This window comes from Nerophis ophidion, linkage group LG06, assembly GCF_033978795.1.
Source record: "Nerophis ophidion isolate RoL-2023_Sa linkage group LG06, RoL_Noph_v1.0, whole genome shotgun sequence".
In the NCBI taxonomy this organism is placed as follows: domain Eukaryota; kingdom Metazoa; phylum Chordata; class Actinopteri; order Syngnathiformes; family Syngnathidae; genus Nerophis; species Nerophis ophidion.
The window spans coordinates 18,102,626-18,128,130 of record NC_084616.1 but is presented as its reverse complement, the minus strand read 5'-3'; the positions used below and the strand labels follow the sequence as shown (position 1 = coordinate 18,128,130).

At 38.5% G+C, this 25,505-nt stretch overlaps 1 protein-coding gene across 11 annotated transcripts in view; it reads left to right on the top strand.

The window, feature by feature from the left end:
• Nucleotides 1-25,505, top strand: part of iqsec1b (IQ motif and Sec7 domain ArfGEF 1b) — a 216,124-nt gene that overhangs the window by 181,474 nt on the left and 9,145 nt on the right. For 7 of the 11 annotated variants that reach the window (XM_061902903.1, XM_061902902.1, XM_061902901.1 and 4 more), the window contains 2 exons: nt 7,715-7,764; nt 8,232-25,081. The exons of 2 other annotated variants lie outside the window; for them this stretch is intronic. In XM_061902903.1, coding sequence (XP_061758887.1) covers nt 7,715-7,764; nt 8,232-8,699 — 518 coding nt within the window. In that variant the 3' untranslated portion in view covers nt 8,700-25,081. Of the gene's footprint in view, nt 1-7,714; nt 7,765-8,231; nt 25,082-25,505 lie in introns of those variants that run through there. 2 more of the 11 variants (XM_061902908.1, XM_061902910.1) reach the window with 2 other exon arrangements.

The window sequence follows — 25,505 nt, the reverse complement described above, 5'->3', positions numbered from 1 at the left end:
ATATGCGATACAAGTAGTCCTGCAGCCTGTTTACTTGTGTGTGATGTCATTTGCGATACAAGCAGTCCTGCACAGTGTTTACTTGTGTGTGGAATTATGTGCGATACAAGCAGTCCTGCAGATTGTTTACTTCAGTGTGATATTATGTGCGATACAAGCAGTCCTGCGGCGTGTTTACTTGTGTGTGATATCATGTGCGCTATAAGCGGTCCTGCAGATTGTTTACTTGTGTGTGATATCATGTGGGATACAAGCAGTCCGGTGGCGTGTTTACTTGTGTGTGATATCATGTGTGATAGAAGCAGTCCGCAGATTATATACTTGTGTGTGATATCATGTGCGATAAAATCAGTCCTGTAGCGTGTTTACTTGTGTGTGATATCATGTGCAATACAAGCAGTTCTGCAGATATTTTACTTGTGTATGATATCATGTACGATACAAGCAGTCCTGCAGATTGTTTACTTGTTTGTGACATCATATGCAATGCAAGTAGTCCTGCAACCTGTTTACTTGTGTGTGATATCATGTGCGATACAAGCAGTCCTGCAGCGTGTTTACTTGTATGTGATATCATGTGCGATACAAGCAGTCCTGTGGTGTGTTTACTTGTATGTGAGATCATGTGCGATAAAATCAGTCCTGCAGCGTGTTTACTTGTGTGTGATATCTGCGATACAAGCAGTGCTGCAGATTGTTTACTTGTGTGTGATATCATGTGCGATACAAGCAGTCCTGCAGCGTGTTTACTTGTGTGTGATATCATGTGCGATAGAAGCGGTCCCGCAGATTGTTTTTACTTGTGTGTGATATCTTCGATACAAGCAGTCCGGTGGCGTGTTTTCTTCTGTGTGATATCATGTGTGATAAAATCAGTCCTGCAGCGTGTTTACTTGTGTGTGATATCCGCGATACAAGCAGTTCTGCAGATTGTTTACTTGTGTGTGATATTATGCGCGATACAAGCGGTCCTGCAGATTGTTTACTTGTGTGGGATACCTGCGATACAAGCAGTTCTGCAGATTGTTTTCTTGTGTGGGATACAATCAGTCCTGCAGCGTGTTTACTTGTGTGTGATATCCGCGATACAAGCAGTTCTGCAGATTGTTTACTTGTGTGTGATATTATGTGCGATACAAGCGGTCCTGCAGATTTTCACTTGTGTGTGATATCTGCTATACAAGCAGTTTCTGCAGATTGTTTTCTTGTGTGGGATACAATCAGTCCTGCAGATTGTTTAGTTGTGTGTGATATCATGTGCGATACAAGTAGTCCTGCTGCCTCTGTACTTGTGTTTTAAATCATTTACAATAGAATCAGTCCTGCACAATGTTTATTTGTGTGTGGAATCATGTGCGATACAAGCAGTCCTGCAGCGTGTTTAGTTGTGTGTGATATCATGTGGGATACAAGCAGTCCTGCAGATTGTTTACTTCAGTGTTATATTATGTGCGATACAAGCAGTCCTGCGGCGTGTTTACTTGTATGTGATATCATGTAGGATACAAGCATTCTTACAAAGTGTTTACTTTTGTGTAGTGTCATGTGCGATACAAGCAGTCCGGTGGCGTGTTTACTTGTGTTAGATATCATGTGTGATAGAAGCAGTCCTACAGCGTGTTTACTTGTGTGTGATACCATGTGCGATACAAGCAGTCCTGCGGAATATTTACTTGTGTGTGATATCATGTGCAATACAAGCAGTCCTGCAGCGTGTTTACTTGTGTGATATCATGTGCGATACAAGCAGTCCTGCGGAATATTTACTTGTGTGTGATATCATGTGCAATACAAGCAGTCCTGCGGCGTGTTTACTTGTGTGTGATATCATGTGGGATACAATCATTCTTACACAGTGTTTACTTTTGTCTAGTATCATGTGTGATACAAGCAGTCCGGTGGCGTGTTTACTTGTGTTAGATATCATGTGTGATAGAAGTAGTCCTGCAGCGTGTTTACTTGTGTGTGATATTATGTGCGATATTAGCAGGCCTCCAGAGTGTTTACTTGTGTGTGATATCATGTGGGATACAAGCAGTCCCGCAGATTGTTTACTTGTGTGTGATATCATGTGGGATACAAGCAGTCCTGCGGAATATTTACTTGTGTGCGATATCATCAGCAATACAAGCAGTCCTGCGGCGTGTTTACTTGTGTGTGACATCATGTGCGATACAAGCAGTCCTGCGGCGTGTTTACTTGTATGTGATATCATGTGGGATACAATCATTCTTACACAGTGTTTACTTTTGTCTAGTATCATGTGCGATACAAGCAATCCGGTGGCGTGTTTACTTGTATGTGATATCATGTGGGATACAATCATTCTTACACAGTGTTTACTTTTGTCTAGTATCATGTGTGATACAAGCAGTCCGGTGGCGTGTTTACTTGTGTTAGATATCATGTGTGATAGAAGTAGTCCTGCGGCGTGTTTACTTGTGTGTGATATCATGTGGGATACAAGCAGTCCCGCAGATTGTTTACTTGTGTGTGATATCATGTGGGATACAAGCAGTCCTGCGGAATATTTACTTGTGTGCGATATCATCAGCAATACAAGCAGTCCTGCGGCGTGTTTACTTGTGTGTGACATCATGTGCGATACAAGCAGTCCTGCGGCGTGTTTACTTGTATGTGATATCATGTGGGATACAATCATTCTTACACAGTGTTTACTTTTGTCTAGTATCATGTGCGATACAAGCAATCCGGTGGCGTGTTTACTTGTATGTGATATCATGTGGGATACAATCATTCTTACACAGTGTTTACTTTTGTCTAGTATCATGTGTGATACAAGCAGTCCGGTGGCGTGTTTACTTGTGTTAGATATCATGTGTGATAGAAGTAGTCCTGCAGCGTGTTTACTTGTGTGTGATATTATGTGCGATATTAGCAGGCCTCCAGAGTGTTTACTTGTGTGTGATATCATGTGGGATACAAGCAGTCCCGCAGATTGTTTACTTGTGTGTGATATCATGTGGGATACAAGCAGTCCTGCGGAATATTTACTTGTGTGCGATATCATCAGCAATACAAGCAGTCCTGCGGCGTGTTTACTTGTGTGTGACATCATGTGCGATACAAGCAATCCGGTGGCGTGTTTACTTGTATGTGATATCATGTGGGATACAATCATTCTTACACAGTGTTTACTTTTGTCTAGTATCATGTGCGATACAAGCAATCCGGTGGCGTGTTTACTTGTGTTAGATATCATGTGTGATAGAAGCAGTCCTGCAGCGTGTTTACTTGTGTGATATCATGTGCGATACAAGCAGTCCTGCGGAATATTTACTTGTCTGTGATATCATTAGCAATACAAGCAGTCCTGCAGCGTGTTTACTTGTATGTGATATCATGTGGGATACAATCATTCTTACACAGTGTTTACTTTTGTCTAGTATCATGTGCGATACAAGCAGTCCTGCAGCGTGTTTACTTGTGTGATATCATGTGCGATACAAGCAGTCCTGCGGAATATTTACTTGTCTGTGATATCATTAGCAATACAAGCAGTCCTGCAGCGTGTTTACTTGTGTGTGATATCATGTGCGATACAAGCAGTCCTGCAGCGTGTTTACTTGTGTGTGATATCATGTGCAATAGAAACGGTCCTGCAGATTGTTTTTACTTGTGTTTGATATCTTCGATACAAGCAGTCCGGTGGCGTGTTTTCTTCTGTGTGATATCATGTGGGATAAAATCAGTCCTGCAGCGTGTTTACTTGTGTGTGATATCCGCGATACAAGCAGTTCTGCAGATTGTTTACTTGTGTGTGATATTATGTGCGATACAAGCAGTTCTGCATATTGTTTACTTGTGTGTGATATCCGCGATACAAGCAGTTCTGCAGATTGTTTACTTGTGTGTGATATTATGTGCAATACAAATGGTCCTGCAGATTTTTATTTGTGTGTGATATCTGCTATACAAGCAGTTTCTGCAGATTGTTTTCTTGTGTGTGATATCATGTGCGATACAAGTAGTCCTGCTGCCTCTGTACTTGTGTTTTAAATAATTTGCAATAAAATCAGTCCTGCACAATGTTTATTTGTGTGTGGAATCATGTGCGATATAAGCGGTCATGCAGATTGTTTACTTGTGTATGATATCTGCGATACAAGCAGTTCTGCAGAATGTTTACTTGTGTGTGATATCATGTGGGATACAAGCAGTCCTGCGGTGTGTTTACTTGTATGTGATATCATGTGGGATACAAGCATTCTTACAAAGTGTTTACTTTTGTGTAGTATCATGTGCGATACAAGCAGTCCGGTGGCGTGTTTACTTGTGTTAGATATCATGTGTGATAGAAGCAGTCCTGCAGCGTGTTTACTTGTGTGATATCATGTGCGATACAAGCAGTCCTGCGGAATATTTACTTGTGTGTGATATCATTAGCAATACAAGCAGTCCTGCAGCGTGTTTACTTGTATGTGATATCATGTGGGATACAATCATTCTTACACAGTGTTTACTTTTGTCTAGTATCATGTGCGATACAAGCAGTCCGGTGGCGTGTTTACTTGTGTTAGATATCATGTGTGATAGAAGTAGTCCTGCAGCGTGTTTACTTGTGTGATATCATGTGCGATACAAGCAGTCCTGCGGAATATTTACTTGTGTGTGATATCATTAGCTATACAACCAGTCCTGCGGCGTGTTTACTTGTGTGTGATATCATGTGGGATATAAGCAGTCCTGCAGATTGTTTACTTGCGTGTGATATCATGTGCGATACAAGCAGTCCTGCAGATTGTTTACTTGTGTGTGATATCATGTGCGATACAAGCAGTTCTGCGGAATATTTACTTGTGTGTGATATCATTAGCAATACAAGCAGTCCTGCAGCGTGTTTACTTGTGTGTGATATCATGTGGGATACAAGCAGTCCTGCAGATTGTTTACTTGTATGTGATATCATGTGGGATACAAGCAGTCCTGCGGAATATTTACTTGTGTGTGATATCATTAGCAATACAAGCAGTCATGCGGCGTGTTTACTTGTGTGTGATATCATGTGGGATACAAGCAGTCCTTTAGATTGTTTACTTGTGTGTGATATCATGTGCGATACAAGCAGTTCTGCGGAATATTTACTTGTGTGTGATATCATTAGCAATACAAGCAGTCCTGCAGCGTGTTTACTTGTGTGTGATATCATGTGGGATACAAGCAGTCTTGCAGATTGTTTACTTCAGTGTTATATTATGCGCGATACAAGCAGTCCTGCGGTGTGTTTACTTGTGTGTGATATCATGTGGGATACAATCATTCTTACACAGTGTTTACTTTTGTCTAGTGTCATGTGTGATACAAGCAGTCCGGTGGCGTGTTTACTTGTGTGTGATATCATGTGTGATAGAAGTAGTCCTGCAGCGTGTTTACTTGTGTGATATCATGTGCGATACAAGCAGTCCTGCGGAATATTTACTTGTGTGTGATATCATTAGCAATACAAGCAGTCCTGCGGCGTGTTTACTTGTGTGATATCATGTGGGATATAAGCAGTCCTGCACATTGTTTACTTGTGTGTGATATCATGTGCGATACAAGCAGTCCTGCGGAATATTTACTTGTGTGTGATATCATTAGCAATACAAGCAGTCCTGCAGCGTGTTTACTTGTGTGTGATATCATGTGCGATACAAGCAGTCCTGCGGCGTGTTTACTTGTATGTGATATCATGTGGGATACAATCATTCTTACACAGTGTTTACTTTGTCTAGTATCATGTGCGATACAAGCAGTCCGGTGGAGTGTTTACTTGTGTTAGATATCATGTGTGATAGAAGTAGTCCTGCAGCGTGTTTACTTGTGTAATATCATGTGCGATACAAGCAGTCCTGCGGGATATTAACTTGCGTGTGATATCATGTGCGATACAAGCAGTCCTGCGGAATATTTACTTGTGTGTGATGTCATTAGCAATACAAGCAGTCCTGCAGCGTGTTTACGTGTGTGTGATATCATGTGGGATATACGCAGTCCCGCAGATTGTTTACTTGTGTGTGATATCATGTGGGATACAAGCAGTCCTGCAGATTGTTTACTTGCGTGTGATATCATGTGGGATACAAGCAGTGCTGCGGAATATTTACTTGTGTGTGATATCATTAGCAATACAAGCAGTCCTGCGGCGTGTTTACGTGTGTGTGATATCATGTGGGATACAAGCAGTCCTGCAGATTGTTTACTTCAGTGTTATATTATGCGCGATACAAGCAGTCCTGCGGTGTGTTTACTTGTATGTGATATCATGTGGGATACAATCATTCTTACACAGTGTTTACTTTTGTCTAGTATCATGTGGGATACAAGCAGTCCTGCAGATAGTTTACTTGCGTGTGATATCATGTGCGATACAAGCAGTCCTGCGGAATATTTACTTGTGTGTGATATCATTAGCAATACAAGCAGTCCTGCAGCGTGTTTACTTGTGTGTGATATCATGTGGGATACAAGCAGTCCCGCAGATTGTTTACTTGTGTGTGATATCATGTGCGATACAAGCAGTCCAGCGGAATATTTACTTGTGTGTGATATCATTAGCAATACAAGCAGTCCTGCAGCGTGTTTACGTGTGTGTGATATCATGTGGGATACAAGCAGTTCTGCAGATTGTTTACTTGCGTGTGATATCATGTGCGATACAAGCAGTCCTGCGGAATATTTACTTGTGTGTGATATCATTAGCAATACAAGCAGTCCTGCAGCGTGTTTACGTGTATGTGATATCATGTGGGATACAAGCAGTCCTGCAGCGTGTTTACGTGTGTGTGATATCATGTGGGATACAAGCAGTCCTGCAGATTGTTTACTTGTGTGTGATATCATGTGCGATATAAGCAGCCAGTCAACATCTAAATTTCCTTCAATAAACAAACAATTGTGTCTATTTATTTCAGGTAAATGGTGTTAGGCTCGGCTAGACAATTATAGTTGTATGTTGTTTACATGTACATAGTCGAGAGTATCCAGTAAGAAACGTGTCCGCATCCTTCAACGTTATGAATTGTTGTGGCTAAATAAAGAAATGACCACTTCACTTCGACTTAAAGACAGCATAAGTCCATTCAACTTAACTTCATGAGTAATTGTGGCCAAGTAAAGAAATTAGATAGTACTTTATTTATTCCGTCAGGAGAGTTCTTTCAGGAAAATTAAAATTTTCAGCACAATCCCATTCAAGATCAGACAAACATTACAGGGAGACAGAACAGGATCGCCGACGGGTCTTTTACCACTCCAATTCAACTTAAAGACAGCACAAGTCCGTTCCAGACGTTTAAAGATAGATTCGTTTTTTTCATAGCTACCCTTGTTCTGTTTGACTCATTCCACTCGAGTAAACCTTTTTTTTATTTTTATGATGCCGATATCGTATCAGGCCGATGTTGGTATTTTCGGTGTCGTTGTTGAGTGAGAAGTATCGGGACACCCCTCACATCACAAGTTGCCGTAGACAAGAAGGATCACTATCGCCCTCTACCACCAGGAGGCGGGAGTCATTTAACGACTCATATTTGACACACGCAGCTACGGTATATTAAAAAAACATAGCTGCTTACTGTTCTTTTTAGCATATTCAATAGAGTGTCGGTGACAATGTATTGTGGGGGCCAAGAAGGCAGGGCTAGCGTAGTAGAAGAGGTGTGGTCAAACAGGTAAAAAGGTGTGTCTCTAACGTGTTGCATGTCTCGGCCAGGCAGGCGGGGGCGTCGCAGCAGTGCAGGATCACTAGACAGCAATATGGAAGTAAGTTGGAAGCTGCTGGTCTCCAAACTACTCTTCATGTTTTCTCCTCTTCACCTGCGATGCTTCTTGACCTGCTTGCCTCACTCTAGTCTGCATGCCTCTGACCCCGCCCCCTTCTCCCCACAACCCCGAGTCATGTGACCACGAGAGCATGACTGGACCACTCCTTCCCCGCTGTGTCTCTGTCCCTCATCCACCTCATGTCCACCACACCTAGGGAAGAGGCGGAGTTCGGGGGAAGGGAGGCATTGAAAGGGGGCGGAGCATGAGCCAGGTCAGGGGGGTGGGGGGGAGTTGGAGCTTTGACCCTTTGACCTGCCAGGCGTGCATGTGGGCGGCGGCCAGGCGTGGGAGGAGTGGCATGAGTGACTTTGTGATGTTTTGACTTTCTCATCTGCATGCGCCACGTTCTGCTAGTCACGGAGTGGCGGGCCTGACGCTCTCGCTCTTCCCTTTCTCGCCACCAGGGCTCCATCATTAGCAGCCCGCACACGCGGCGGAGAGCCGCCGGCGGCACCGCCGCCGCCGCCCCGCCACGTGAGCCTCCCCCCCTCCCCAACTCGGCATCCACCTCCATCCTGGGCTCGCTGTTCGGCGCCAAGAGAAGCAAGGGGTCGGCGCAGGGCCACGCCCCCGCCGGCCACCCCACCCTCATATCCCACAAGCCCCACCCGACCAACCTGCACCACACGGCGCAGGTGGTGCACCACCACCCGCAGTACTGCCAGGTGCCGCAGAACCCGCCGCCGTACCACCACCACCACCACTACCACCCGCCGCCGCACACGCAGTACCACAAGCACCCCGCCTACTCCTCGCACGCCCACGCCCACTACGGCCAGCACCACGCCGCCCCGCCGCATGCCGCCCAGCAGGCGGGCGCCGCGCCCGGCGGACCCAAGCCCAAACACAGCGGCATCAGCACGGTGGTGTGACTCGGCGGCGGCGACTGTTTCCCCCGACACCAAAGGACCGACGGCACCGACTGTCCACTGTGTTCACTGCTGTTGCCATGGAAACCACCTGCAGACCCCGCCCCACCGCAAGCCTTGAAGGCCGCTCGGTCTCCTCTGGGCTGCCCCGCCCCCCTTTTTTTTTCCAGCCGGGGTCACGTGACAGGAAGTAGTATAATCCGCAGGTGGAAATATAATCTTTGACAAAGTGTAGTGAAGTATTTAGTGTAGCTGATTAGTTCCTAATTAAATGTGCCAATTATTATATTGTGTGTATAGTACATCATCATCATTGTTGTTGTTGTTGTTGTTGTCGTCAGTGAAGACCCCTCCCACAAACAACATGGAGGACACTTCATAAGTTATTATTATTCAACACGGAGGAGACGTCATACGTTGTTAATATTAGGAGGGTCACGATACCACGCCCAGTATCGTACCAATGTCCGTCCGATATCAACAGGAATCGTGCCCGTATTGTTTCCTATCGCCATGATCCGACATCGTAGCGACTTTTGTAAAAATGAAGAGCAAAAGAGCAAAAGTTCATGTTTTTGTTTTCGGGACGTGACAATTCATGAAGTCAGGCTCACGGCCTTGTGAAGTGGAGCGATACAGACACAGGAATTGTGCCCGTATTGTTGTTTTTTTATCGCCATGATCCGACATCGTAACGACTTTAGTAAAAATGAAGAGCAAACTTCAAGTTTTTGTTTTCGGGTCACAAAAATTCATGAAGTCAGGCTCACGGCCTTGTGAAGTGGACCGATACGGACACGTTTGTTACCGGATGGAAGTATCATTGTTGTTAATATTAGGAGGACATTGTTGTCAGTATTAGGAGTGTCACGATACCACGCTCTAAAAGACCCGTATCGTACCAATGCCTGTCCGATATCAACTGGAATCGTGCCCGTATTGTTTCCTATCGCTGCGATCCAACATCGTAGCGACTTTTGTAAAAATGAAAAGCAAACTTCAAGTTTTTGTTTTTTGGGTTGTGACAATTCATGAAGTCAGGCTCACGGCCTTGTGAAGTGGAGCGATACAGACACGTTTGTTATTGGATACTTCCATCCAAGGCGGAAGGAAGTATCATTGTTGTTAATATTAGGAGGACATTGTTGTTCATATTAGGAGTGTCACAATACCACGCTCTAAACGACCCGTATCGTACCAATGTCCGTCCGATATCAACAGGAATCGTGCCCGTATTGTTTCCTATCGCCATGATCCGACATCGTAGCGACTTTTGTAAAAATGAAGAGCAAAAGTGGGCTTCGAGTTTTTGTTTTTCGGGTTGTGACAATTCATGAAGTCAGGGTCACGACATTCTGAAGCAGAGTGATGCGGAATCGTGCTCGTATTGTTTCCTATCACCACGATCCGTCATCGTAGCGACTTTTGTAAAAATGAAGAGCAAAAGAGCAAAAGTTCATGTTTTTGTTTTCGGGACGTGACAATTCATGAAGTCAGGCTCACGGCCTTGTGAAGTGGAGCGATACAGACACAGGAATTGTGCCCGTATTGTTGTTTTTTTATCGCCATGATCCGACATCGTAACGACTTTAGTAAAAATGAAGAGCAAACTTCAAGTTTTTGTTTTCGGGTCACAAAAATTCATGAAGTCAGGCTCACGGCCTTGTGAAGTGGACCGATACGGACACGTTTGTTACCGGATACTTCCCTCCGACTTGGAGGGAAGTATCATTGTTGTTAATATTAGGAGGACATTGTTGTCAGTATTAGGAGTGTCACGATACCACGCTCTCAAAGACCCGTATCGTACCAATGTCTGTCCGATATCAACAGGAATCGTGCCCATATTGTTTCCTATCGCCGCGATCCAACATCATAGCGACTTTTGTAAAAATGAAAAGCAAACTTCAAGTTTTTGTTTTTTGGGTTGTGACAATTCATGAAGTCAGGCTCACGGCCTTGTGAAGTGGAGCGATACAGACACGTTTGTTATTGGATACTTCCATCCAAGGCGGAAGGAAGTATCATTGTTGTTAATATTAGGAGGACATTGTTGTTCATATTAGGAGTGTCACAATACCACGCTCTAAACGACCCGTATCGTACCAATGTCCGTCCGATATCAACAGGAATCGTGCCTGTATTGTTTCCTATCGCCATGATCCGACATCGTAGCGACTTTTGTAAAAATGAAGAGTAAAAGTCGGCTTCGAATTTTTGTTTTCGGGTCGTGACAGTTCATGAAGTCAGGGTCACGACATTCTGAAGCAGAGTGATGCGGAATCGTGCCCGTATTGTTTCCTATCACCACGATCCGTCATCGTAGCGACTTTTGTAAAAATGAACAGCAAAAGAGCAAAAGTTCATGTTTTTGTTTTCGGGTCGTGACAATTCATGAAGTCAGGCTCACGGCCTTGTGAAGTGGAGCGATGCGGACACGTTTGTTACCGGATACTTCCGTCCGACTTGGAGGGAAGTATCATTGTTGTTAATATTAGGAGGCCATTGTTGTTAATATTGGGAGTGTCACGATACCACGCTTTAAATGACCTGTATCGTACCAATGTCTCTCCGATATCAACAGGAATTGTGCCCGTATTGTTCTTTTTATCGCCATGATCCGACATTGTAACGACTTTTGTAAAAATGAAGAGCAAACTTCAAGTTTTTGTTTTCAGGTCACAAAAATTCATGAAGTCAGGCTCACAGCCTTGTGAACAGGAGCGATACGGACACGTTTGTTACCGGATACTTCCCTCCGCCTTGCAGGGAAGTATTATTGTTGTTAATATTAGGAGGACATTGTTGTTCATATTAGGAGTGTCACGATACCACGCTCTAAACGACCCATATCGTACCGATTTGCGTCCGATATCAACAGGAATCGTGCCCGTATTGGTTTTTTTTATCGCCATGATTGGACATCGTCGTGACTTTTTTTAAAACGAAGAGCAAAAGTTGGCTTAAATTTTTTTGTTTTTCGGATCGGGACAATTCATGAAGTCAGGCTCACGTTCTTGTGAAGTGGAGGAATACGGACACATTTGTTACCGATTACTTCCCTCCGCCATGGAGGGAAGTATCATTGGTGTTCATATTAGGAGTGTCACGATACCACTCTCTCGACGACCAGTATCGTACCAATGTCTGTCCGATATCAACAGGAATCGTGCCCGTATTGTTTTTTTATCGTCATGATCCGACATCATAGCGACGTTTGTAAAAATGAAGCGCAAACTTCAAGTTTTTGTTTTTCGGGTTGTGACAATTCATGAAGTCAGGCTCATGGCCTTGTGAAATGGAGCGATACGGACATGTTTTTTACCCGATACTTAAGTATCATTGTTGTTAATATTAGGAATCATTGTTGTTAATATTAGGAGGACATTGTTGTTAATATTAGGAGTGTCACAATACCACTCTCTCGACGACCCGTATCGTACCAATGTCCGTCCGATATCAACAGGAATCGTGCCCGTATTGTTTTTTTATCGTCATGATCCGACATCATAGCGACGTTTGTAAAAATGAAGAGCAAACTTAAAGTTTTTGTTTTCCGGGTTGTGACAATTCATGAAGTCAGGCTCACAGCATTGTGAAGTGGAGCGATACAGACACGTTTGTTACCGGATACTTCCCTCCGCCTTGGAGGGAAGTATCATCGTTGTTAATAATAGGAGGACATTGTTGTCAGTAATAGGAGTGTCACGACACCACGCTCTAAACAACCCGTATCGTACCAATGTCCGTCCGATATCAACAGGAATCGTGCCCATATTGTTTCCTATCGCCATGATCCAACATCGTAGCGACTTTTGTAAAAATGAAGAGTAAACTTCAAATTTTTGTTTTCGGGTTGTGACAATTCATGAAGTCAGGCTCACGGCCTTGTGAAGTGGAGCGATACGGACATGTTTGTTACCGGATACTTCCCTCCGCCTTGGAGGGAAGTATCATTGTTGTTAATATTAGGAGGACATTGTTGTCAGTATTAGGAGTGTCACGATACCACGCTCTAAACGACCCGTATCGTACCAATGTCCGTCCGATATCAACAGGACTCGTCCCCGTATTGTTTCCTATCGCCACGATCTGACATCGTAGCGACTTTTTTAAAAATGAAGAGCAAACTTCAAGTTTTTGTTTTTCGGGTTGGGACAATTCATGAAGTCAGGGTCACGACCTTGTGAAGTGGAGCAATACGGACATGTTTGTTACCGGATACTTCCCTCCGCCTTGAAGACTTTGTGCGTGTGCGTAAAAGATGCGACTAGAATGATTTTTGACGTGTTTATATTGACGACTGTTTCGTTGTTCGATGATTATTACCTGTCTCTAGCTCGTGCGCTATTGTGTGCTTAGCCGTCGTGTATCTGCTCGCGCCCAGTAGCCTGGCATGTTTACCTTTTTGGAAATGGAAGAAGAAAAAAAACGATATGGGAAAGAGGACGTTTTAGACGTCAACCGTCTTCGCACAAGCAAACGCGCTGCTTGCGTCGCACATGATGTCGCGCAAGTTAAAGACGCTGCTCGTATCGCACGTGTTATCGCACATTTGACATGCAAGTGTGTTTTTTTTTTTTTTTTGATGATATCGGAGCGACATCAGGTGTAGATACTGGATGGTGACACCCCTAATGACAACGTATGACTATTGAGGTGATTTCAGCCTTTGCTTTTGTCACGCGTGCAATATTGTCGTGCTGATTAGGGACAGGTATCATTTGTCGTTCTATTTATTGACATGTTGCTTTCCTGTCTCACTTTGTGCTCATCAGCAGGAATGTCTTTGTGCTTCTGCATGTTTGTGGTCAACCATCTCTGCACATTGTACATCAACATAGTAGTTAACATTCTCTGCACAATGTACAACAACATAGTAGTTAACATTCTCTGCATATTGTACAACATAGTAGTTAATGTTCTCTGCACATTGTACATCAACATAGTAGTTAATGTTCTCTGCACATTGTACAACATAGTAGTTAACGTTCTCTGCACATTGTACAACATAGTAGTTAACGTTCTCTGCACATTGTACAACATAGTAGTTAATGTTCTCTGCACATTGTACATCAACATAGTAGTTAATGTTCTCTGCACATTGTACAACATAGTAGTTAACGTTCTCTGCACATTGTACAACAACATTGTAGTTAACATTCCCTGCACATTGTACAACAACGCAGTAGTTAACGTTCTCTGCACATTGTACAACAACATTGTAGTTAACATTCCCTGCACATTGTACAACAACGCAGTAGTTAATGTTCTCTGCACATTGTACAACAACATAGCAGTTAACGTTCTCTGCACATTGTGCAACATAGTAGTTAATGTTCTCTGCACATTGTACAACAACATAGCAGTTAACGTTCTCTGCACATTGTACATCAACAACATAGTAGTTAACGTTCTCTGCGCATTGTACAACATTGTAGTTAACGTTCTCTGCACATTGTACAACAACAACATAGTAGTTAACATTCTCTGCACATTGTACAACATTGTAGTTAACATTCTCTGCACATTGTACAACAACACAGTAGTTAATGTTCTCTGCACATTGTACAACAACATAGTAGTTAACGTTCTCTGCACATTGTACAATATAGTAGTTAACATTCTCTGCACATTGTACAACAACATAGTGGTTAACATTCTCTGCACATTGTACAACATAGTACTTAACGTTTCTGCACATTGTACAACATAGTAGTTAACGTTCTCTGCACAGTGTTCATCAACATAGTAGTTAACGTTCTCTGCACATTGTACATCAACATAGTAGTTAATGTTTTCTGCACATTGTACAACATATTAGTTAACATTCTCTGCACATTGTACAACATAGTACTTAACGTTCTCTACACATTGTACAACATAGTAGTTAACGTTCTCTGCACATTGTACAACAACATAGTAGTTAACGTTCTCTGCAAATTGTACAACATAGTAGTTAACGTTCTCTGCACATTGTACAAGAACGCAGTCAATAACATTCTCTGCACATTGTACAACATAGTAGTTAACATTCTCTGCACATTGTACAATATAGTACTTAATGTTCTCTACACATTGTACAACATAGTAGTTAACGTTCTCTGCACATTGTACAACAACATAGCAGTTAACGTTCTCTGCACACTGTACAAGAATGCAGTCAATAACGTTCTCTGCACATTGTACATCAACATAGTCGTTAACGTTCTCTGCACATTGTACAACATAGTAGTTAACGTTCTCTGCACATTGTACAAGAACGCGGTCAATAACGTTTTCTGCACATTGTACAACATAGTCGTTAACGTTCTCTGCAGATTGTACAACAACATTGTAGTTAACGTTCTCTGCACATTGTACATCAACATAGTAGTAATCGTTCTCTGCACATTGTACAACATAGTAGTTAACGTTCTCTGCACATTGTACAACATAGCAGTTAACATTCTCTGCACATTGTACATCGACATAGTCGTTAACGTTCTCTGCACATTGTACATTTACATAGCAGTTAACGTTCTCTGCACATTGTACAACACACAGTAGTAGTTCATGTTCTCTGCACATTGTACAACAACGTAGTAGTTAACGTTCTCTGCACATTGTACATCAACATAGTAGTTAACGTTCTCTGCACATTATACAACATAGTAGTTAACATTCTCTGCACATTGTACATCAACATAGTCGTTAACGTTCTCTGCACATTGTACAACAACATAGCAGTTAACGTTCTCTGCACATTGTACAACATAGTAGTTAACGTTCTCTGCACATTGTACAACATTGTAGTTAACATTCTCTGCACATTGTACAACAACATAGTAGTTAACATTCTCTGCACATTGTACAACAACATAGTAGTTAACGTTCTCTGCACATTGTACAACAACATAGTAGTTAACGTTCTCTGCACATTGTACATCAACAACATAGTAGTTAACATTCTCTGCACATTGTACATCAACATAGTCGTTAACGTTCTCTGCACACTGTACAACAACATAGCAGTTAACGTTCTCTGCACATTGTACAACATAGTAGTTAACGTTCTCTGCACATTGTACAACATTGTAGTTAACATTCTCTGCACATTGTACAACAACATAGTAGTTAACATTCTCTGCACATTGTACAACAACATAGTAGTTAACGTTCTCTGCACATTGTACATCAACAACATAGTAGTTAACATTCTCTGCACATTGTACAACAACATAGTGGTTAACATTCTCTGCACATTGTACAACAACATAGTGGTTAACATTCTCTGCACATTGTACAACAACATAGTAGTTAATGTTCTCTGCACATTGTACATCAACACAGTGTTAGTAGACGTGCAATCCATCTTCCAAACGCTGAAATTAAGTCTTCTGTTGTTATTCAGCTCTTAGATCCACTCAATGTCCATTTAGGAATATAAATATAAATATAAATATATATATATATAAATACTTACAAGGGGAAGAAAGCCCGGAATGTGTGTACATATTTTAATAAAGGAATATACTTCTCTTTGGACTCAACACAAATATTTTGCTGGATAAGCACATGAAAAAAAAGATTTAAAAAAAAAAAGAAGATAGTCTTTCAGGAAATGCGGTTGAAGCCCGAAGATGTAAAAGAAAGAAAATATATGAAGAAATAAGTTTGTACAATAAGAGTTTGTTATTAGCCTGCGCATTGTTGTAACATTCAGGTCGCACTTTGTGTCGTCACATATCACACACACACCATGTCTTGTATCATTTGTGTCGTCACATATCACACACACACCATGTCTTGTATCATTTGTGTCGTCACATATCACACACACACCATGTCTTGTATCATTTGTGTCGTCACATATCACACACACACCATGTCTTGTATCATTTGTGTCGGCACATATCACACACACACCATGTCTTGTATCATTTGTGTCGTCACATATCACACACACACCATGTCTTGTATCATTTGTGTCGTCACATATCACACACACACCATGTGTTGTATCATTCCCATGTTGTTAGTCTGCAGGAGGAAGAAATAACTACAAAGTACTGCATGATTATGAACATGATCATGATTACGATCATGACTAGGATTATCATTATGACTATGATTACGATTATGACTATGATTATCATTATGACTATGACTACGATTATGACTATGATTATGACTCATTATCATTGTGAGTATGATTATGAACGTGATTATGATTACAATTATGACTATGGTTGTCATTATGACTATCATTATGATCGTGATTATGATTACGATTATGACTCATCATTATGATTATGACTGTTTATGATCGTGATTATGATTACAAGTATGATGATGGTTATCATTATGACTGATTATGAACGTGATTATGATTATGACTACGATTATGACTATGATTATAACTCATTATCATTATGAGTATGATTATGAACGTGATTGTGATTATGACTACGGTTATCGCTATGACTATCATTATGATCGTGATTATGATTACGATTATGACTCTTCATTATGATTATGACTGTTTATGATCGTGATTATGATTACGATTATGACTATGGTTATCATTATGACTATTATGATCGTGATTATGATTATGACTACGATTATGACTATGATTATAACTCATTATCATTATGAGTATGATTATGAACGTGATTGTGATTACGATTATGACTACGGTTATCATTATGACTATCATTATGATCGTGATTATGATTACGATTATGACTCATCATGATTATGACTATGATTGTGATCGTGATTATGATTACGATTATGACGATGGTTATCATTATGACTGTGATTATGAATGTGATTATGATTACGATTATGACTATGATTATGACTCTTTATCATCATTACTATGATTATGAACGTGATTATGACTATGGTTATCATTATGACTATGATTATGAACGTGATTATGATTACGATTATGACTATGATTATGACTCATTATTATGAGTATGATTATGAACGTGATTATGATTATGACCATGGTTATCATTATGTTTATGATTGTGACTATGGTTATCATTATGATTATGACTGTGATTATGACTCATCATTACGAGTATGATTATAATTGATTATGAACGTGATTATGATTACAATTATGACTATGCTTATCATTATGACTAATTATGATCATGATTATGATTATGAATCATTATGAGTATGATTATGAACGTGATTATGATTACGGCTATGACTATGGTTATCATTATGACTATGATTATTATCGTGAATATGATGATGATTACTATTATGACTATGGTTATCATTATGACTATGATCATGATTATGCTTATGACTCATCATTATGAGTATGATTATGATTGTGATTACGATTATGACTATGGTTAACATTATGACTATGATTGTGATCTTGATTATGATTATGACTATGATTATGACTCATTATGAGTATGACTATGATTATGAACGTGATTATGATTACGATTATGACTATAGTTATCATTATGACTATGATTATGATCGTTATTATGATTACGATTATGACTATGATTATCTTGATTATGATCGTGATTATGATTACGAGTAGGACTATGATTATCATGATTATGATCGTGATCATGATTATGGCTATGGTTATCATTATGACTATGATTATGATTGTGATTATGATTTTGACTCATTATCATGAGTATGATTATGACTAATTATGATTATCATTATCGTTATCATTATGATTAGACTTTGATTATGATGGTGATTATGATTATGTTGATTGTGATGATGTTTATGGTGGTGATTATGATTCTAAATAATGATTATGATTCTCTATAATGTTTATGATCCTTGATTATGATTACGATGCATCACTCGTCCTTTTCACTGTGAGCTGAAAAAGGAAGAAAAATCAGCCTATTGATTGACTGTTTTTTAATGATGATTATTGTTGGTTTTCTATGTGGGGTTTTTTGTTAATATTTGTCTTGTCGCGTTTGTGCTGTCAGCATGTGTTCAACAACAACATTTTTAATATTCGCCTCATAAACATAAACAACAAAGTAACTGTGTACGTCACAAACATAAACAACAATGTTGTGTACGCCACAAACATAAACAACAAAGTTATTATGTACGTCACAAACAAACACCAAAGTTATTATGTGCGTCACAAACAAACAATGCATGGTGTATGTCACAAACATAAACAACAAAGTTATTGATTGAGTCATGAACATAAACAAGTTTTTGTGTGTGTCACAAACATAAACAACAAAGTTATTAATTGAGTCAATAACATAAACAAGTTATTGTGTATGTCACAAACATAAACAACAAAGTTGTTAATTGAGTCATGAACATAAACATAAACAACAAAGTTATTCAGAAAGAACAATGCTGTGTACCTCATAAACTTAAACAAGTTAGTGTGTACATCACAAACATAAACAAGTTATTGTGTACGTCACAAATATAAACAAGTTATTGTGTACGTCACAAACAAATTATTTTATTGTGTACGTCACAAACATAAACAACAAACATTTTAATTGGGTCACGAACATAAACAAGTTATTGTGTACATCACAAACAAACTATTTTATTGTGTGTGTCACAAACATAAATAACAAAGTTATTAAGTGAGTCATGAACATAAACAAGTTATTGTTTATGTCACAAACATAAAGAACAATGTTGTGTACCTCATAAACTTAAACAAGTTATTGTGTACGTCACAAACATAAACAAGTTATTGTGTACGTCACAAACATAAACAAGCTATTGTGAACATCACAAACAAACTATTTTATTGTGTACGTCACAAACATAACCAACAGAATTTTTAATTTGGTCACAAACATAAGCAAGTTACTGTGTACATCACAAACAAACTATAAACAACAATGTTGTGTACGTCACAAACAAACAACAATGCTGTTGTGTACGTCACAAACAATATTATTGTGTACGTCACAAATATAAACAAGTTATCGTGTAAGTCACAAACATAAACAATGCCATTGTGTACGTCACAAACATAAACAACAATGCTGTTGTGCATGTCGCAAACAATGTTACTGTGTACGTCACAAACATAAACAAGTTATTGTGTACATCGCAAACAAACAACAAAATTACTGTGTATGTCACAAACAGGTTATTGTGTACAATACAAACATTAACAAGGTATTTTTACGCTAAAAACAAACAACAATATTGTGTACGTCACAAACATAAACAAGGTATTGTGTACGTCACAAACATAAACAACAATTTTGTTGTGTATGTCACAAACAATGTTATTGTGTATGTCACAAACATAAACAGCAAAGTTATTAATTACGTCATGAACATAACCAAGTTATTGTGTATGTCACAAACATAACAATAATGTTGTGTATGTCATAAACAAGTTATTGTGTATGTCACAAACATAAACAACTATTTTTTGTGTATGTCACAAACAATGTTATTGTGTACATCACAAACATAAACAATGTATTGTGTACGTCACAAACAAACAATGTTATAGCGTACGTCACAAACAAAAATTTTTTATTGTGTATGTCACAGATTTAAACCACCAAGTTATAAATTATGTCATGAACATAAACAAGTTAATGTGTATGTCACAAACATAAACAACAATTTTGTTGTGTATGTCACAAACAATGTTATTGTGTACGTCACAAACAAACAAAGTTATGTGCATCGCAAACAATGTATTGTATAGGTCGCAAACATAAACAACAAAGTTCTCAATTACGTCATGAACATAAACAAGTTATTGTGTATGTCAAACATAACAATAATGTTGTGTATGTCGTAAACAAGTTATTGTGTACATCACAAACATAAACAATTTTGTTGTGTACGTCACAAACAATGTTATTGTGTACATCACAAACATAAACAACAAAGTTATTAATTGTGTCATGAACATAAACAAGATATTGTGTATGTCACAAACATAAACAACAATGTTGTGTATGTCACAAACATAAAAAACAATGCTGTTGTGTACGTCACAAACAATGTTGTTGTGTACTTCACAAACATAAACAAGTTATTGTGTAAGTCACAAACATAAACAACAATATTGTTGTGTATGTCACAAACAAGTTTTTGTGTACTACACGAACATAAACAAGGTATTGTGTACGTCACAAACAAACATGTTATTTTCTACGTGACAAACATAAACAACAATGTCATTGTGTACGTCACAAGTATAAACAAGTTATTGTGTTCATCACAAACATAAACAAAGTATTGTGTATGTCACAAACATAAACAACAATGTTGTTGTGTATTTCACAAACATAAACAACAATGTTGTTGTGTATGTCACAAACATAACCAAGTTATTGTGTACATTGCAAACAAACAACAATATTATTGTGTATGTCACGAACAAGTTCTTGTGTAAAACATAAACAAGATTATTGTGTATGTCACAAACATAAACAACAATGCTGTTGTGTATGTCACAAACATAAGCACGTTTTTGTGTACGTCACAAACATAAACAACATTGTTTTGTTTACATCACAAACAATGATATTTTGTACTTCACAAATATAAACTATGTATTGTGTACATTGCAAACAAACAACAATATTATTGTGTACGTCACAAACATGTTTTTGTGTACATCACAAACAACAATTTTGTTGTGTACGTCAAAAACATAAACAAGTTATTGTGTTTGTCACAAACAAGCAACGTAATTTTGTACATCACAAACATAAATGACAACGGTATTGTGTACGTCACAAACATAAACAAGTTATTGTGTACGTTACAAACAACTATGTTGTTGCGTACATCACAAACATAAACAACAATGTCATTGTATATGGCAAAAACTAAGTTATCATGTACACCGCCAACATAAACAACAAAGATATTGTGTATGTAACAAATAAAATGTTAGTGTACGTCACAAACATAAACAAGTTTATTGTGTGTCACAAACATAAACAACAAAGGTATTGTGTATGTCACAAACACAACATTATTGTGTACGTCATAAACAAAATGTTTGTGTACGTCACAAACATAAAGAAAGTTGTTGTGTACGTCACAGACATAAACAAAATGTTTGTGTACGTCACAAACAAACACAATGTTTGTGTATGTCATAAACATTAAAAAAATGTTTGTGTACGTCACAAACATAAACAATGTTATTGTGTACGTCACAAACATAAACAAAGTTATTGTGTACGTCACAAACATGAACAAAGTTATTGTGTATGTCACAAACAACGTTATTGTTTATGTCATTAACATAAAGACAATTATTGTGTACGTCACAAACATAAATAAATGTATTGAGTACGTCAAAGACATAAACAAAAAAGTTATTGTGTACCACACAAACAAAATGTTTGTTTACGTCACCAACATAAACAAAATGTTTGAGTACGTCACTAACATAAACAAAGTTATTGTATACATCACAAACAAACACAATGTTTGTGTACGTCACAAACATAAACAAAATGTTTGTGTACGTCACAAACATAAACAAAGTTATTGTGTACATCACAAAGTTATTGTGTACATCACAAACAAACAACAAAGTTATTGTGTACATCACAAACAAAGTTACTGTGTACTTCACAAATATAAACAACAAAGTTATTGTGTATGTCACAAACAAACATCAAAGTTATTGTGTATGTCACAAACATAACATTATTGTGTATGTCATAAACAAAATGTTTGTTTATGTCACAAACAAAAAAAATGTTTGTGTAAGTCACAAACATAAGCGGCAAAGTTATTGTATATTTCACAAACATAACGTTATTGTGTAACATCATAAACAAAATGTTTGTGTTCGTCACAAACAAACATAATTATTGTGTACGCCACAAACAAAGTTATTGTGTACGTCACAAACATACACAAACGTTTGTGTACGTCACAAACATAAACAAAGTTATTGTGTACATCACAAACATAAACAGCAAATTTATTGTGTACGTTACAAACATAAACAAAGTTATTGTGTACGTCACAGACAAACCGAGTTTTTGTGTACATCACAAACAAAAAAATTATTGTGTACGTCACAAACCTAAACAACAGAGTTATATTGTGCATCACAGACATAAACAACAAAGTATTTGTGTACGTTACAAACATAAACAAATGTATTGTGTACGTCACAGACAAACTACGTTTTTGTGTACGTCACAGACAAAATAAGTTTTTTGTGTACGTCACAAACAAAACAATTATTGTTTATGTCATAAACATAAACAAAGTTATTGTGTACGTCACAAACATAAACACAATTATTATGTACGTCACAAACAAACAAAATTATTATGTACGTCGCGAACACCAAAGTCAGTGTGTACATCACACACATAAAAAAGGCTTATTGTGTACGTCACGAACATAAACAAATTGTTTGTGTATGTCAGAAACATAAACAGTTATTGTGTATCTCACAAACATAAACAAAGTTATTGTGTACGTTACAAACATAAACAATGTTACTCTGTACATCACGGACATAAACAACAAAGTTATTGTGTACGTTACAAACATAAACAAAGTTATTGTGTACGTCACAAACAAAACAGTTATTGTGTACGTCACAAACATAAACAAAATGTTTGTGTATGTCACAAACATAAACAAAGTTATTGTGTACGTCACAAATATAAACAAAATTATTTTGTACGTCACAAACAAAGAAAGTTAATGTGTACATCACACACATAAACAACAAAGTTATTGTGTACGTTACAAACATAAACAAAGTTATTATGTATGTCACAAACAAAAAATTATTGTGTATGTCACAAACATAAACAAAATTGTGTGTACGTCACACACATAAACAAAGTTATTGTTTACGTCACAAACATAAACTAAATTATTATGTACGTCACAAACAAACAAAATTCTTATGTACGTCACAAACAAAGTTAGTGTGTACATCACACACATAAAAAAAGCTGATCGTGTACGTCACAAACATAAACAAAATGTTTGTGTACTATACAAACATAACAGTTATTGTGTACGTGACAAACATAAACAAAGTTATTGTGTACGTTACAAACATAAACAAAGTTATTGTGTACATCACGGTCATAAGCAACAAAGTTATTGTGTACGTTACAAACATGAACAAAGTTATTGTGTACGTCACAGACAAACTAAGTTTTTGTGTACGTCACAAACAAAACAATTATTGTGTACGTCACAAACATAAACAAAGTTATTGTGTACGTCACAAACATAAACAAAATTATTATGTACGTCACAAACAAACAAAATTATTATGTATGTCACAAACATATACAAAATGTTTGTGTATGTCACAAACATAAACAAAATTATTATGTACGAAACAAACATAAACGACAAAGTTAGTGTGTACGTCACAAACATAAACAGTTATTGTATATGTCAGGCATAAACAACAAAGTTATTGTGTACATCACAAACATAAACAATAAATAGTTATTGTTTACGTCACAAACATAAACTAAATTATTGTGTACGTCACAAACATAAACAAAGTTATTGTGTACGTCACAAACATAAACAAAATTATTATGTACGTAACAAACATAAACGACAAAGTTAGTGTGTACGTCAGGCATAAACAACAAAGTTATTGTGTACGTCACAAACATAAACAAAATTATTATGTGCGTCACAAACATAAACGACAAAGTTAGTGTGTACGTCATGAACATAAACAAAATTATTATGTACGTCACAAACATAAACAAAGTTATTGTGTACGTCACAAACATAAACAAAATTATTATGTACGTAACAAACATAAACGACAAAGTTAGTGTGTACGTCACAAACATAAACGACAAAGTTAGTGTGTACGTCACGAACATAAACAACAAAGTTAGTGTGTACGTCACGAACATAAACGACAAAGTTAGTGTGTACTGTACGTCACAAACAAAGTTATTTTGTCTGTCACCGACATAAACAACATGCACTTCCTCCCTGGGCTGAGGGCTTTTATTTTGTAAATATGTTGAACGTTGAAAGTGTTGTGTCCTCCCAAGGTGTCGAGGACCAAGATGGCGCTGAAAGAGGTGTAAATATTGTCAATATGATGCAATCTATTCTATTCAACTTGTACAAACATGGACCGATGAAGCTCAACATATCAGAACAATTCCTTCAAAGTCCCAAACACAAAAAAAGCACACACACACACACACACACACACACACACACACACACACACACACACACACCTTACATTGTTTGTGTGCTGTGGGACTCATTGAAAGGGAAACCACATGTTTGTTCTGTTTGTACAGTAGTGAGTGACTTCAGCGCCCAGTTATTGTACAACTTCTACTGTGACAATGTGGACAAGACAAAATAAACAACTATATGACGGATGGATGTTGTCTTTGTGCCTGTGAACTGGGATGCAAGGAAGTGGGAAGTAGGACCTGGGGTCACTCACCCGTCCTTTTTAGCGACAAGAAGTAGGACCTGGGGTCACTCACCCGTTCTTTTTAGCGACAAGAAGTAGGACCTAAGATCATTCACCCGTACATTTTAGTGAGAAGAAGTAGGACCTGGGGTCATTCACCTGTCCTTTTGAGCTACAAAAACTAGGACCTGGGGTCACTCACCCATCCTTTTTAGCAACAAGAAGTAGGACCTGGGGTCACTCACCCGTCCTTTTTAGTGACAAGAAGTAGGACCTGGGATCACTCACCTGTCCTTTTTAGCGACAAGAAGTAGGACCTGGGGTCACTCACCCGTCCTTTTTAGCAACAAGAAGTAGGACCTGGGGTCACTCACCCGTCCTTTTTA